This window comes from Onychomys torridus, chromosome 15 (genome assembly GCF_903995425.1).
Source record: "Onychomys torridus chromosome 15, mOncTor1.1, whole genome shotgun sequence".
Classification (NCBI taxonomy): domain Eukaryota; kingdom Metazoa; phylum Chordata; class Mammalia; order Rodentia; family Cricetidae; genus Onychomys; species Onychomys torridus.
The window spans coordinates 64,154,405-64,171,741 of record NC_050457.1 but is presented as its reverse complement, the minus strand read 5'-3'; the positions used below and the strand labels follow the sequence as shown (position 1 = coordinate 64,171,741).

At 40.8% G+C, this 17,337-nt stretch overlaps 1 protein-coding gene across 1 annotated transcript in view; it reads right to left on the bottom strand.

The window, feature by feature from the left end:
- Window positions 1-1,292: 1,292 nt before the first annotated feature.
- Retreg1 (reticulophagy regulator 1) overlaps window positions 1,293-17,337 on the bottom strand; it is a 127,467-nt gene continuing 111,422 nt past the window's right edge. Inside the window, 6 exon segments of the mRNA XM_036207210.1 lie at window positions 1,293-1,891; window positions 2,951-3,077; window positions 3,330-3,394; window positions 4,697-4,834; window positions 6,544-6,628; window positions 8,775-8,901. Of these exon segments, the coding sequence (XP_036063103.1) occupies window positions 1,398-1,891; window positions 2,951-3,077; window positions 3,330-3,394; window positions 4,697-4,834; window positions 6,544-6,628; window positions 8,775-8,901 (1,036 nt within the window). The 3' untranslated portion in view covers window positions 1,293-1,397.

Here is a 17,337-nt window from a genome sequence, read left to right as displayed (position 1 = left end):
ACATCAACCAAAAAAGGAAATATTCAGAGTCTTCAGTAACTTCTCTCCCTTTTACATTTGGCAAAGTTCAGTCTAGATATTGTAATACCTCAGAAAGAAAAAATAAATAAGAGATGGTACATTAAAATTTCAAGTTGCTTGTAATTAGTCTTTAGAAATAAAAGGATGAAACCAAAAGAGAACACAGGTTTCTATAGCCTTAGATTACCCTTCCTTGCTAAGGGTCTTGTGTGTCCATGCAGAAATGCCAGCTATAACTGAAGATTTAAGATAGTTGCTGACATGGTCCCTCAGTACTACTAAAAGATTGTTTTACAAAAACACAACTATCTTGGTTTCCACTGTAAGGCAAATTTGGTTATGTAAAGGTGATCTAAAGAAAGTTTAAAGGAAAAACATATTCTAGCTCCCCAGTAAGAAACAGATTACATATTGAGACTGCAGTGGCAAAGTAATCAACTTTAAAGTTCAAGCAAGTTCCTCTCCTCTGTGCCTGCAATCTAAAAAGAAAAACAGTCGGTTTTATTACCAATGACCACATCACTCAGAGGACACACCAGCAGCTAGTTCCGTAATCTTAGAAGACTGCAACACAATATAAAAACAAAAAAACAAAACAAAAAGAACTGAAACCAGAGCATTGTTGTGGGATAGATAACTGCTTGCTTCCTGTGGGTCAGTACCACCACTTTTCAAGGTTAGATGTGGCCATCAGTGGCGCATGCCACTTTACAAGTAAAGCCTAAGTCTACAGCTGTAGAAAAACCATGGAAATATTATTTCAGGCTATAGGTAGTACTTATTTTTAAAGTTTTTCCTAGAAAATTAATTTTGATAGCATTTTCCAAGCCCTTCAACTACAAATATTTCAATAATTTCCCCTCTTTTCATTAAAATCTAACAAGGTTTGAAAAACTACTTCCAAGTATGAGCAATATGGGAGCTGATACAACATTTGTTCACAATTGTTACTTTTCAGCAAGTTATGATACATCTCTGCATGCTTGAAAATTATTAAGAAAAAAATACTTATAGAAATATCTTAAGTTTGATGGGGTTTGGTGGTTTTTTCTCTTCTTTTTAAAAACAACCCTTATTCACTTATGACTCCACAGTATGTATATATGTAACTATAAAGTTCATTTCCATGCTTATTACATAAAAATAGCTATCAGAAATATCAGTCTATCATTATCAGCTGATACATATCCAACTCACTACAGAAGGGAAAAGAAAAAAAAAATCTAACGTAATTAAAGCTTACAATTTCATTTTTTTTCTGTTGTTTTTTTTTTGTGTGTGTGTGTGTGTATGTGTGTGTTTGTGTTTGTTTTTTCCCTGCTTGTCTGAAATTTTTGGGTGGTTCATCTGAGCTTTGCTGCAAGCTGATTCCCAGATTAATGGCCTCCAAGTAGATTTGAAAGGAAGCCTGCAGACTTCCTACTGTGCTGTGCTTCTTCATCTTGGTCTTGTGTTAGTCCCAGTTCGCTCTCAATTTGATCTAGCTCTGCCTGGTCAAGTAGTTCAAAATCATCACCTTCCTCGGTGTCTGTGTCCTCTCCTAGAGTGGGTGCAGCCTGAGCAAATGCCTGCTGGGCCCCTTCTAGCTGGTCTTTGATAGCAGCCGTCATGGCAGCTGTGATGACGTCCCCAGCCAGGTTGCTCATCAAGTGAAGGGCTTGGTCACTGCTCAGAGGAAGGACAAGGCCAGCTGCTGACTGCTCATCTTTGCTTGGTCTGTGACCACCATCCAACTGTTGCTTTTTTCTCTTGAGCTCAGCGGGTAAGCCGAGGCTTAGCTCATCTTCATCATTTGTTCCTGCGCCATTTTCCAGAGATGGAAAACCTGAAAGATCTCGAGAGAAAACCTCTTCACTGGGCCGGTCAAGATCTGGAAAATGTGTAGCAGAGATTCATGCATAAGTACTAGAAGAAGTAAGAGCTGTCTAAAGAGCTGAGCGGTGGTGGTGACACACGCCTTTAATCCCAGTACTCGGGAGGCAGAGCCAGGTGGATCTCTGTGAGTTCAAGGCCAGCCTAGTCTACAGAGATAGATCTGGACAGGAACCAAAGCTACACTGAGAAACCCTGTCTCAGGAAAAAAAAAAAAAAAAAAGAGCTGTCTAAAATTACCTTTTCCTCGGTCTACCAGAATCATCTCTCCAGAGGCAAGTAAACAAACACTATACATTCTTCCTGTGTCTTTGGCTTTCCTATTGCATGAAATAATGTCTGCAAAGACAATCAACTTTGCCTAGTATGTACGAGCTATGGGCTTTAAGTAAAGTTTTGATGTTTCTGATATTCTTCATTGTCGATTTGATTGGACTTAAAATTACCTAGGAGACACACCTCTGGGCACGTCAGTGAAGTTGTTTCCAGAGAGGTATAACTGGGAGGGAAGACCCACCCCAATGCGGTCAGCACCATCTCATGAACTAAGGCCCTGGACTGAATAAAAAGACCAGAAAATGAGGAAGCAAGCTGAGCACCAACATGCATTTCTGTCTGCTTTCTGACTGCAGATGCAACGTGACCAACTGCTTCATGTTCTTACTACTTCAGCTAGAACAGCACTCACCACCCCCCTTTCCCCACCGTGACGGGCTTTACCCCTAAGCTCTGAGCTCCAATCAAGTCTTTTCTGAGTTGCTTTTATTGGGTCTTTATCATAGCAATGGGTAAAGTAACTAATATACTGTTCATCATCATAATCTATCTTAAGACAAAGAGGATAGATATGATCATATCATAGGAACGATGTCAGTGTTTTCGAGGTTCACACATGCTACAGCACGTATCCATACTTCATTCACTTTTTAATCTGGTAATATTCCATTGTACAAATAGTCCACACTTTATTTACCCATTTAGCGGTTGACGGAATTTGAGTAGTGTTGCATGTATTCAATACCAATCAAAGTAAGAGAATCCAGGAACATCAGCTTACCATCAGAAGTGTCTGTCTGTGGAGTGTACCCTTCTGAAAGGTTGAAGGTCCCATTATCAGTCCAAGAGACTTCTGACACATCTGTGTCTGACACAGATAACTCTTTGGCAGCAACCGTGAGGCTAATCTGTGTCAACAGAAATACCAGTGGCACATTTTAAACTGAAAAAAATTATTTTATTAAAAAGGAGTCCACACTAATCCCCTAAATTTTAAAATAAATTAAAAAAAAAAAAAGCAATGAGCACTCTCCTTTGAGATTATCCAACCATCTTGTAAAACAGGATAACCCATGTTATATATAAATCTATTAGGACAATTATTTTACTTTCTGTAAATAAATGGCCAAACCACACAGAAACAAATTAACCAAAAATACCTTAGGACAAAGAGCTGAAAAGTCTAATTCACTGTCATCTTTGTGACTTTTTTCTTTATCTGCTTCTGTTGAGGGGGAAAGAGGGGAAGCATTTAGTTTCCTTTCAAGCTTAGAATATAGTGCATTTATTTTAACATATATTTTCCTCACAACCAGCCATACATCCTAGCTCTCCTCTATAAGTGTTTGTACTGAAGAAGCTTCACATACTTGCCAATATTTGTTTTCTAGGGGAAATGGTGGGCGTCTGTGTTCTCATAGCACCATCCAGCAGCAGCAGCAGCAGCCCTGGGGATTCTGTGGCAATACAGGCTCCCGGCTGCTGTCCTAGACCTCCTGAGTCAAGAGCATGAGCCCTACTCTATGCTGCATGCTGCCTCCAGGTCATTTTGGTGTGTACTATAGTCTGAGAAACTCTTAAGCCATGGATAGATTGATTGGTTTATTGATAGATAGATAGATAGATAGATAGATAGATAGATAAGTAGATAGATAAGTAGAGATATGATATATACATATATTTTTTAATTACACTGGAACCACCCCCTCCCTTATTAATTTAGTCTGATTTTACATGGCTTCCACACTTCCCTTTACCCCTGACATTTTCAATAATCCAACCCAGATAAAATAAAGTGCATCACAAACAACAAAACAGTCGTTGAAGCCCTTTCTCCTTCCCCTGCAATGTGTGTATTTTGTGATTTCTTTATGCTTTGGTTCTTTGACAGTTTCATGTATGTGTATAACAGATTTGACTCCTTCCCTCCCCCCTCTCATCCCCATCCTCCTGCTGAAGTGCCCCCCCCCCCCCCCACCCCCCGTCTCCTTTCTCCTTTCTTGCTGTCATCGTGTGTGACCCCTGAGTCTAAGCAGGGTTGCCTAGATAAGCATGGGTGGGAGGGTATGTCCTGAAACATGGACAACGTACCAGTGTCACACTATGGCAGAGAGGGACAGCCTTCCCACAGCCACTGATAACTGTCCATCATACCTCCAAGAAGAGTGGGAGCCCTTCCCGCTTCCAGGATGAAATGCTGACAGGCGCAGACTTGCGCATTTCTTGTGCTGGTCCCTCTACTTAACTGAGTTCGTGACTGTGACTGCTGTGTCATATCCAGCAGACACTTTTGCAGCTGTTCCCCCCCCCCCAGCTCTGACCCTCAAAATCACACCTTCTCGGTCATTAGGAACATGCACAATGTATATTTGAAAAGTCAATTTACTCAACATTACGTTTGAGAAAAGAATCAAAGCCACTAGAAGAAAAAAATTACACAGATTACACTTTGGGGGTTGAGCTTTTACAGTACCACTGAGCGAAAGCCTCATTTCACATATAGAACCAATATTCAAACTTGACCTACCAGCTCTCTCACGTTTCTTCTGGTTAATATATTCTCCAATTCCAAAATCTAGTTTCAATAGAGTGGACTTGATTTTGCTGTATATTTTTTGTCCAATATCGTTACATTTAAACAGCGGACACAAAAAAGCAAACAGTACTGAAATAGAAAGAAGAAAATAATACAGGTAGTGTTCATTTTGAGTGCTTATAGTTTAGTATTTTACAGGACACTGTTTAATTCATGGGGAAAACAGTAACACTGTTCTTAGGGTAATCCCTCCATCAATAAGTTCTCTATTCTTACCCTATGATGAAAATGCACTTTACCACACACACACACACACACACACACACACACACACACACACACACATTATACTCACAGCTATTGTTTTTACAATTGGAATTAGGTTAATTTTTTTTTTTTTGCCTTAATTGTCTACCCTGAAAGTTTAAGATAACCACTTGTCTCAACTAAACTATTACCTTCATATATTATTGCCATTTACCATGCAGAAATCATTTCCTATAGTCAGCTTCTTCTCAGGGATAGTGGGATGGTGTTACGTGGTGTTTGCTGGGCTTGTAGTCGGGCTCAGCACAAACCAGCTAGAGAATGTCTTGTCCCCATTTCTCCTCTCCCAGCACTTCTCTCACTTATTTCCTACATAATGCAGATCAAGGAAATACTCCAAGTTCTCTTTGGAAGACTGTATGTGAGCTCCAGCCATCAGCTAGGACAAGAGAAAGGCTGGCCTCACTGTATCTTCAGTGTTTCTTATTTTGTTGCTGTTGGGCTATGTCTTCTCCTACTCAGTTATCTTTAAACTGTGAAACTCAAAAGCCAGCCTAAGAAAGAAATGTGAGGTCAGCAGATGTACTGCCTGGCCCAGAGGTAATGGTACCAGATCTTCATGTATTTTAGGAAAAGTAGAATATTTAATTTGAAGATTTTTTTTCAGGGTCATAATTCATATACAACACATTACACATAAAGTACACAATTTGATAAGTCCTGACATGTAAACAACTAAGAGTCCTTGACACAATCAAGAAAGTGAACAGTTTGCTGCAAGCAAATATCCTCGTGTCTTTATTAATCCTTCCTCTCTGTCTCTTGCCTCTCCCCGACCCCACCCAACTCATCTCAGCAACCACTGATCCACTTTTTCCACTAACCACTATTTTTATTTGTTTGTTTGTTTATTTGTTTGTTTGTTTGTTTGTTTATGTTTTTTGAGACAGGGTTTCTCTGTGTAGCTTTGCGCCTTTCCTGGAACTCACTTGGTAGCCCAGGCTGGCCTCGAAATCACAGAGATCCACCTGCCTCTGCCTCCCCAGTGCTGGAATTACAGGCGTGCGCCACCACCGCCTGGCTACTAACCACTATTTTGAATGTTCTTAGGTAAATACTTAATTGTGGGACAGCCAACCACACAGTTTTCTGAAACAACTGCCCCATTCTACCTATCTACCTACCACCAACAAGAGAGAATTCAAGTTGTTTTGTGTCATTTCTTACTTGACATTTCTGACAAAGATATAGTGGTCTCTCACTGTGATTTTATCTTTGGTGCCACAGACCATGTACGAAGGCATGAAGTGCCAGTGTATGTGCAGAGCGGAACATACTGCTCAGCTATACATTCAATGATATAATTTCACATTTTTATGATCCTGCATTTTGCATCTGTTCTTCCAACTGTTTGCATCTAAATGTCTCTAGGAGACAAGAGAAATGTCACGTACTGGGCGACTTGTTTGATAAGTCAGAGCACACCTTTTCTCTTCCAAGCTACACAAGATCCGAGAAGCACTAGTGATGTATGCATCACACCAAGAAGCAAAGCGTACTACTATACTTACACAGTAGGTAGCTGAGTATGACTCCAGGAATGTAACTTCCCAAGATTGTAAAAAATGTGCACACACTGCAGACCAGGAGACAAAACTAGAAGCAATGGAAATAGCATGGGACAGTTAGGCAAAACAGCAAGACACTGTAGAGTACCTGCATGATAGGTATCTATACGTGTTCTGTTATGTATGTCACACACGTACCTGGAACAGCACTCTTTGTACTTAGGAACACTAAAGAAGCGTTTTAACATTTCATTGTAATTCATTTGCAGGCAGGGGAGTTAATTCTGTCACTAAGAATGACAAGTTCACTTACTCAGGCCTGTTGATATATCACTGCCAGGTGCCAGGGACTCAAATAGTAACACGTCCCAGGAACAACTTTTACTCAGCCTCCTAAGTAAATCCGTGCTTTAAACTACTACCACAGAACCACTGAAATCCACAGACAGGTCAAAACATGTGATAAGAGTCCCTATATGATCTAACGTCATTGGTTCTTCTGGGAAACCTCTGCATCAATCTGTAAACATCATAATCCTTCCTAACTGTATCCACCCACATCTAGGTTATTTCAAAACTAAATGCTAATGAAATGGAACTTCTGCAGTGACACCTAATTCTTTTCCTTCTCTCTGTCAATGAGAAAGAAAATTTAAAACAATCTATAGAAAACTGTTCTGATTCACACGAGAAACATCAAGACAGAAAAGTCTTCTCTTTTAAGTATTTACTTGCTCTTTACAATCTACTCATAAACTATCTAATTTTATGTATTATCTTAAATAGAAGTGCTGAATTAAACTGCCAAGCAAATTCATTGAGGGGCTTTCAAAAAAATAGGAAGAGACATATATCTCTGGTCAAGAACAGATTAAGGGAAAGAACAAGGACTCTAAACTTCAGGTTAATGGGTATTTCATTCCATTTGGCTAACAGAGAGTGTGGGTGAACACATGGGACAAAATTAAGAGTCAAATTCAGAAAAAGCACGGGCCCTTGAGAGAATATGGAATTCTAGAAATGAAGAAACGTCAGGAGTTGAAGGAAAAAATAAGGCAATAAAGACATAGCCATACACCCAGAAGTTGGCTTTACAAAGGGATTTATTATCTCTGATGTTTTGTAGCCTCATCCTCTTCAACTAACGGACTTGGGGCACATGAATGCAATCCAAAGCCGGCATTTCAAGCTCAGAAGCTTCTATGTACTTCTAAAAGTACATATAATCGTGTCATATTGGTCAAGAAAGCACTAAAATCCGTCAAGCCCCTCATGTGGACCAATTCTAACACTGACTGTTCATGGTTAAAGAAATCCTTATGAATACAAGCATTGCCAGTTCAATGTGCACATGTTCCCAAGGGCTGTTCTGTTCTATTACTCAATACTGGTGAAGTGATGGGACTGCCTGTACACAGCACGTGGAGAACCCAATGCTGATATTTTTAGCTCTGCCTTCCAACTACTGGTGGATAATTTAATCTTAAAAGCAGTGCAGGAAGCAGCAAGGTCTGTTGATGGCCCTGCCCCCCACTCAAGTGAAGCCACAGACCCCAGTCTTCCAGTATGCACTTCTCCACTCAATCCCTTTCATCACTTGAGACTCTTCCCTGAGTGGGTTTTTCTCTTCATCAGAAAAAAAAAAAATAACAACAACAACCCAAAAAAACTCTTATTCCAGTTGTGTGAGCACAATGAATGTTTCTGCCAAAGCTTGTGTGGGTCTTCATTTTTCCTCTTTGGGATGGGCATCTTGCAGTGCAGCCCAGGCTGACCTTGAAGTCATGATCCTCTTACCTACCAAAGTGTTGGGATCACTGTGATCCACCACATTCAGCAAGTCTCCTTAAAATAAACCACACCAGAATCTCTACTACATTTTGAGATTGCAAGTGAGACTCAATTATCTCTGAAACCCTAAAAGGACTACATGCTTATCTCAACTGCCTTTGGTTTCAGAACTAGACCACAGATGATAACCAAAGTTCTTAGTAACACCCCTTTCCATTTCTTTTAGGTTTTAAGTATGGCAAAGGCTAATCACAATTCCTTCTAGTAATGAGCTTAATCAATCTCTAGAAAATATAAATGCTTAAGAACTTCACATGTGACCATGTCTGAGCCTTGCTGAAGCCAGCTCTTATGCTACAGTATGTTCAAATTAGAGAGTCTTTGCCAGCTAAAACACATCACCTCATTTGTCCCCACATTACACTGAGCATTTCCAAACTTGCCTTGCCAGGGCTCTGCTGTTTAAAATGAGACATTTCTTGAAGAAATATGCTGAAATTCATCCATGATTCTGCAATGCAGTGGCTCAGTCTGGGTCTTTCATCTGGCTTGGAATTGATAACCTCCCAGCTGAAGAGAGAGAGAGAGAGGGAATGGAATTGAACTTCAACAACAACAACAACAACAGTGTTTATCGGATACTGAACACTCAGGGCTTCAACAAATATTTATTGAAGATTACCGTTGGCTTCATTATGCTCTGAGTTCAGAGGGTTAAACCAGTCAGATACCCAACTCAAAAGAATCAACAACCAAGAGAAACAACAAGCTATACAGTTAATTATCTGACCACAACATGGGGAACATTAGGGAGGTCAGGGCTGGGGCTCTGAGGCATGTTTTCTAAAGAGGTCATTTTTCAGCTCAGATCTGGAATGAGTTAGCACTTTACCCCAACTGTTGACTACAGTACACCACAGTATATGTAGAAACCCTAGGATGGGAAAAGGTTAAAGCACTACCCTGTTTAGCCCCAGGGTGGTCAAGGGAACTAGAGAAAAGCAATGGATAAAGTCGTGGGGAGGAGCCACAGCTCATGCTGGGCCTTGAAACTCTTATTGAAAACTTCAATCCACAGCACGTTTAAAGAAGTAGGGATACCGCACAGATCATTACTAATAATACAATGTGTTTTCAATATACGTGGTAGTTTGGCCAACTCTAGAAAACTGTTAATTTGATGGTGTCTTACAATAACAGCCCCCTCCCCTTTTTAAATTTTGAAAAAAAAAATTAGTATGCATGGGCCTACACATGCTCATGCTGTGTTATATGTGTGGGTAAACATGTCATGGGGTGGAAGTGGAGGTCAGGGCTCAAAGTGTGAAGTGTGTTCTCTCTTCCCACCTTCAAGTGGATTCTGAGGATTGGTCCCAGGTTGGGAGGGGTTTTGCATCAACGTCTCTACCTGCTGAACCATCTCAGCAGCCCAATGCTCCCAATTTTCCTGAAGTATCTTTTCATCCTGAATGTGCTGAGTGTGGCACAGAGGCTGGCAGAGTGCCATGCCCTTGCCCTTGTTTTCCCACAAGAATCTCAGTGACCTGAGCACTAGAAACACTCCAGAGGGAAGATACTTGCGAATTCCACCATTCTATGAACAGACAGTGGCATCAATCTCTTAAAACATACTTTCACAATCCTAACTCATGAAAATGCAAGTTCTGGTTAATCATCTCAAATTCCTTATTTGAGAGGGAACTTCCTCCTGCCATGGCTGTGGCATCAAGGAGTTACAGGCATATAATAAACAAATTCAGTGAAGACCCCAGCAGAAGGCATTAGTGAACTGTCATGGAAGAACAAGGCTGATACCTGGATTCATCAACCCCAGTGGCCCCAAAGCAAAATGACCTTGGCTCTTGGTGCTCAGCTATAGGGAAATTATGTACATATGGAATAACAGAATATACATGTTTTGTTAACACTTTTAATAGAGTCAATTTTTCAATTAATTAAAAAAAATTTAATATAAGGTTTGCTGGCCCTGGTGATACAGGCCTGTAATCGCAGCTAACCAGGAGGCTGAGGCAGGAGAATTTCAAGCCAATGGCCTATCTGGGCTAAAGAGTAAATTTAAGGTCAGCCTAGACCCTGTCTCAAAAAATACACACACACACACACACACACACACACACACACCAGCAGCAGAAAGGGGGGGGGGAGTTAGAGAGTACACATGCACACACAAGAGCTAGAGTTATAGATGAGCCAGTGGTGAAATGATTACCTTCCAAGTACAAGGCCCTAGGTTCAGTCCCCATTGCCTCAATCAATTAATTAAAATCTAAGTGTAAATGAATGCCAGAGTACTGAAAGGAGAAGGGCATGTTCCATGTTCCTTTCTCTTTGCCTCAACAGATGTTCTGCCAGATAATCCCGGAAAAATTCGTTGCCTAAGCTGAGGCTCTTCCACCAGGTGGACATCTGCCAAAAGACTTCTTACATGTCATGAGCAGTGAACGTGTGGGGATATCTGACTTTCGGGAATTAGTTTATATATCCTTTCACTTGAGCCAGCGAGCATGCCTATTTTCATTAGTGAGCAAATCATGCACCAGGTCTGCATACCTGGTTAATGATTCCAGACCTATTATAAGAACACTAAGAACATGGCAAAGAAGCCATTATCTATAACAAAATCCTACCAGTATGTCTGCTTAATGGGGTAAGATTTTACACAAGAGAGCAAAATCAGCATGGATGAAGAAATGCAAGCTTGTTAAACTGGGGTTATTTGATCAGATATGGCAGATTTGTTGCTACTGACACAGCCTAGACCACTCCTCAGCTTAATGGGACTATGAGGATGACAAACACACATTTTCATTTCCGTTTTTCTATACTATCTGTATTTAAGAATATAGTTGAACTGTTTGGCAAATATAGTTCCACCAAGTCAGTCACAAACATAACAGAATGATTTGAGCATTAGTTTTTAAAGACTAAAATGAGATGAACATTTTGTTATTTCAATCAGATTTAAAATATACTTTTATCAGGAGAATGAGGAACTAAGGTGAATTGTGTTCAAGCAATTGGAGATAAAACAGCAGGGAAAGTGATTTGAACTCATTGAGTTTGTGTATCAACTTCATAATGATAATATCAGTAGAGGAAACCTCAGAAGAATATATGCAGTGTGGTGGGATGAACAGGTTACTTAAGCAACCGATGACATGACTCAGCAGGGTGAGCACCTTCTGCTAAGCCTCGTCATGTGAGGTCAATTGCTGGGCCGGCCCTCCATGGTAAAGAGAACTGATTCCCACGAGTTGTCCTCTGACTTCCACATAGGTGCCCATTGCATGCACACACAGGCCTCCCTTCAATACAATGAACAAATACATGGAATTGAAACTTTTCAAATCAAATTGGCGGTTACTTCAGGAAGCGGATGAAGCAAGGACCATGACATGAGCCAGTCAGGTGGGAGATACTTAGGTCCTGATCACAGACTGCTTCTCGACTTGAGCCATGGAGATGTGAAAACCAATATACTGTAGCTAACAAAAGCTACACATACACATATGGGCATATGTGTGTCTGTAGAGGCATATATATAGCACTTTATTTTTCAAACTTTTATACTAAAATGTATTTCTAGTTCTAAAATGTAAATTTTATTTCATGAATAATTTTCTCACTTAAGGTCCTGTTTTATACATTACTGTCTAAATACAAATGTTTCTAGCTTTTTCCTCATTTATTTACTTGTGAAGTAATGATAATGTATCTGTTAAGTAAAAACATGAAAAATCATTTTTAAGTTGACATTACTTTGTTCAGTTGCCAGAATGCTATCTGCCTTTAGGGTTCATGTTTCTAGGATGACATTATATCTTTTATTAAGTAATGCCCTGATGTTGAAAATGAACCTCTGGCCTCATGTAATGCTACATTACCGCTACAGAGACCATGTTAAGGGTCTTTTTGATGGACTTCAAGTGGAAATAATCTGTTAATTTGTTCATACTTTCAATGAAATATGGTGAAGTTTCCCCTTTGTGCCTTTCGTTATGATGAACACACTCATATTTCTAAAGCTTCGATCTCTATGTTATTGTTTCTCTCACTCTGTCTACAGATTACATCATTTGCTGGTAATAAAATATCTATCTACCTTGTAACAGATTTTCTCTGATCTGAGAAGCCACTTAATGTCTCCATTTTGAGAAAGTCTCATGTGACATTTTTAAACAGCACGTCCCTTTGTTTCCAACATTGACATTAGCATAACAAGGAATTCTTATTGACAATTCAACTGTTATAAGCCCAAACAGAAATTCATTGTATACAGCTTCAAATTATTATCTAACCAACTGATTATGGGAAAAGGCAATCAATGTTGGAGATAAGAATAAATGTTCATACTGTACCAAATAAAATTTGATAGGATTTGAATAGAAAATCTGAATTCAGAGATGAAGAAACACATTTTATATGAGACATGGACCCAAAAGAACTGATCACTGGGGTTTATTGTTTAAAAAAAACAAAAAACAAAAAACTATGTAGTGAGGAGCTGGAGAGATCGCTTAGCAGTTAGGAGCATTTGCTGCTCTTTCAGAGGACTCAAGTTTGGTTCCCAGCACCCACATGGCAGCTCACAACCATCTGTAAATTCCAGTCCCAGGGATCAGCTATCTCTTCTGATCTTCACAGGCGTCAGGCATGCATGTGGTCCACAGATACACATAAAAATCAGATTTTAAAAACAAATTAGACAGTGATTATTATAGAAACACACATCTCTATTCCCTCCAAGTCAGTCAGCCATTAACTGATGTCAGCACAGTTTGAATGGGTAACACAGAATCATACAGTTTGGAATGAAGTCAGACATAATGTCAGTTTTTCATATTCCTTCATGTTATAGAAGACAAACATTAAACCTACTCAAGCTGTCTCACCCACTTAGAGACAGAGTCAAGACCCAAGAACAAGATTCCTGATTTCCAATACAGTTCTACTTAAACAGTGTAACTCTTCAAACGACAAATAAATTCAGTGCTATCCTCAAAAAATAAAAAATAATATGTTATTGAGAATAAGGAACATTCCTTGTTTCCCCACTTCCAGGAATGAAGAGAAAAGAGCAGTGATTGACCAACACCAGTGTGGGTTCATGCAAGAACAACCCTTTCCAGGAAAGCAGAGCATGTGCAGAATCCAGTACTCAGCGGAAACTAAGACCCGTGTGTGGCGCTGATGGTTGTTTAGTACCAGTGACGTCTGCGCACACAGTTGCTCCATCACAGAACTCTAGGTTTTCTTAGAAAGCCTGGGGAACATATAACAGAGAAATCATCTCTGTGAATACTAGAAACATCTTTCCCATGGCTGTCTCGTCATCATCCTTGGTACTTAAGGATACGCAAGGCAAGACCCAGCTACCATATAGGGAAGTGAAATGCACTTTTATCCTTCAAACCAGTTGGAGATGTTACCAAGTTTTTGATCAAAGACTACATGCCATCTACGATGAAGACTCCTCCAAGGGAGAGAATTTAGTGACCACCAGTGTTAGTGTCCCAGACAGGACATGCCAACTCCAGGTTCAGAGGAAAGCAATGTTCCTCGTGGGTTCTCCCTCCCTTTCTCCCTCCCTCCCAGTGTCTTGTGTTCCTCAGCCCAGTAAGCCAGTGGCACAGTGCAGCCACAGAGAAGGTCCACTGAAGCGCCACCCCTAGTTCCTCCCGCCTCAGTTCCCCATGCTCCCCATGCCTTTAGCTGGAGTTGTTTAACTCACTACACAAACCCCTGTCTCCTCGAAGCCACACTAGCCTCCAAAGAGGCTTGGCCCTAGAACCTGCAAATCTTCCTCTCCCAAAAGAAACAAATAATGGCTCAACGCCATTTGCTTAAGTTTTCCTTCAAAAGAAAATACTCTGGTGTTTTTGCACAAGTGACATTCTACCAGCAAAATAAGCAAGTTACTGATGAACCCTTAGCCTCAAAGTCCTTTGTCAACAGCTGAAGAATTTATGGCTTCCCCTGTAAACATAGTATGATGGCTCCTTGGACAAGCAGCCCCTTTTATCAACAGGAAGGAGCTGTGTCCTGAAAGAATTTAAGCCAGTGGCCTTGGTAGATTTCAACTAGTAAATGCACGCTGTGCTGAGTTCCACCTTTCAGAGTTCTTCAATGGGTGAGTCTGGACCCAAGCTCTTGAAATGGGCCTGGGCTTCACTGGAGAAGATATTGAATGAGCAGTTCGGGGGAAGCTGAGAAATTTGCATGGATAAGAGTCCTAGGTACTTCTGAGCCACATGTTTCTTATCCTAAGAGTCATTGTGAGCAAATTATGTTGAATTTCTATCACACACACATACACACACACACACACACACACACACACACACACACACACACACACACGGGGCGGGGGGAGAGAGAAACTGGTATGTCAGGAGCTAGATTTACTCCCTTTTCTGAGCATTGGGTGAAGAAGGACATTGACATGAAAAACAAAGATTCTTAAGATTGCCCAGCTCCTCTGCACTAAAGAGTTTCCGGGCCCCGGAGCAAAGAGGAGCCCCCCAGATAGGATCTGCCACCTCCTTGAATTGATCCGAGAGGTAGTTTGCAGGCCAAAGATGGGTGAATAGAATGCTACACAGGAGGCAGGGTCCTCAGTAGGTCTACAAGTCGATCCCCTGGTATTTTGAGCTGATTGATTGATGGCTGCACCTATGAGGATCTCAGACACCAGAAAAGGGCTGTCAGGAAGGTCCAGAAAGGTGTCTGTGGCCAAAGGACTCCTCATCTCACGGATGCGACTAGAAAAACCTCGAACCCACAGTCATTGATGGACTGCCCAACCGGGTCTTGGCTCAAAACCCAAGAAGACTCATCCCTGAGCGAAGCTGCACCCTGGTCCCGTAAGTAGTGTTTACAAGCAGGTTCCCAAAGGGCCACACAAACCCAAAGTCAGTCAATAGGTTGCAAAAAGTCAAACGGGTCTGAATGGCTTTTCTCACCTTTAGTGTGTGTGTTTTGCACTGATTTGTACTTTTCCTTCAATATTATAGTTAAGAGCATGCGCTGTACTTCCCTAGGACTAGAGCTTAGTTCCAAGAACCCACCTCAAGCAGCTCACAGTTGCCTGAAATTCCAGCTCCAGGGGGGAATCCTACACCTCTAGCCTCTTTGGACACCTGTGGTCATGTGCATAGACCCACACATATACACATAATCTTTAAAAATATAGAGTTAGCAAAAGCAAAATTTGAAGTGTTTTGCTTGGGTTTTTGTTTGTTTGTTTGTTTGTTTCTGAGACAAGATGTCATGTAGCCCAGGATGGCCTTGAACTGGCTATGTAGCTAAAGCCAGCCTAGTGCTCTTGATTCTCAGATTTATACTCGCAATGTGCTAGAATTATATAGGCATGTGCTACCATGCCCAGTAAAAAGACCTGCCTGTAGTCTTAAGCACATAACCTGATGGGATTCTCAAGGGCTGTCTGTGTCTTCATGGTGCAGGACCCAGTATTCTCCATTAGGGGGTTCTCCAAGATTAGGAAACCTGACACTCAGCGCTCTCTCAAAATAAACTGTCCTTCTGAAAGGGGGGATGTGGTAGCATGTCTCCTTCACTCTGAGTACTAGTAGCAGGGCTACTGAAAGAAATGAGTCGGGGTCCTTTTCAAAAAGCAGCATCTCTTGCAGTTAGCACTCCGTCTGTTTATCTCAGTGAGTATATGCCAAGTGCATGCTGTGCTATTCCTGACTCCAGAGACTTAGAATGAGGAGCCATAGCCCTCAACCAGTAAGCTTACATGAGTGAAACAGTGACTGAGAACACACACACACACACACACACACACACACACACACACACACTTACGTCACACATGAGAGTCACATGGTAGAAATAGCTTTTTATCTCAGGCTAACTAGAGAAAAATTAATTTGAAAACTAAGTTGAGGGCTGGATAAAGGAGACAAACTTGTTAACTACTTTATAGGATAAAACTATAGCTGTATGGTTTATAGACTTTTCACTTCAGAAAAATATCTTTAAAACTGAAGACTATTTTTCAAAACAAAACTTTATTTTTAATATATCAAAACTCAAATTCTTTCATATATTTTTAACTTTAGATTAAAGAAGATAATGACCAAAGAGACTAGATGGTGAAGAGAGGGAGGAAAAACCAACCCTGTGTGTGTGTGTGTGTGTGTGTGTGTGTGTGTGTGTGTGTTGCACGTGTGCAGGGGTGGAATATAAATGAATCTTAAGGGTCCAGTTTGAATTCTTGGTACTCTTAGGATCAAAAGGCAAGAAGCAATGTGCAAAGCAAGGCCATTCATGATGATCTCTGAGACTGAAGGCAATTTCTTTTTACATGAAGCTGTTTTTCTGTTGTTGTTTTTTCCTGGTATTTGTAGCAAAATAGAGTACTAATGCTTTTTAGCTGAAATAATGGAAAATTGCATGTCTTAAATTATGAGACAGAACTATCTAAAAATTATAGAATAAACTTACAAAGATTGGCCAGACTTTTTTTATTATTAAGGTAGCAGTTTTCAGTTGAGAAAGTGCCAAAGCGTCTGAATAACAATTCAAAGAAGTGCAGTAAACCATTTCAAGTACAGGGGGTTAGGGCGGCATGAACTGCAACAGGTAACACCTTCCAGGGGACAGGCACTCCCCTGCCTCATAGAAACTCAGTAACCTCATTAAACCATCACATCCGATTTCTTATATCCCAGGTCACTGCTGAAGAAGTTGAGGTCCAGATTCTTCACCTATGCGGCTCAAGGTCACAGTATTAATGGAACAGGAGTGCCTGGCACAGGAAGCACGCTGTCCACACTGGAACATGCAGATCACTCCAGAGGTGAGTGGCAAAGGGCATCCATCCCTGACTGCAAGCTAACTCAATCAAAATGGAAGAAGGTAAAGAGCAGCCTGGGTTCCAGGGGAAACTTGAGCCTAAGGAATCAAGGTTCCTCTCCCCTCTTCCAAGCGCATTAGCAATTTCGAAGCAGTCCCCACAAG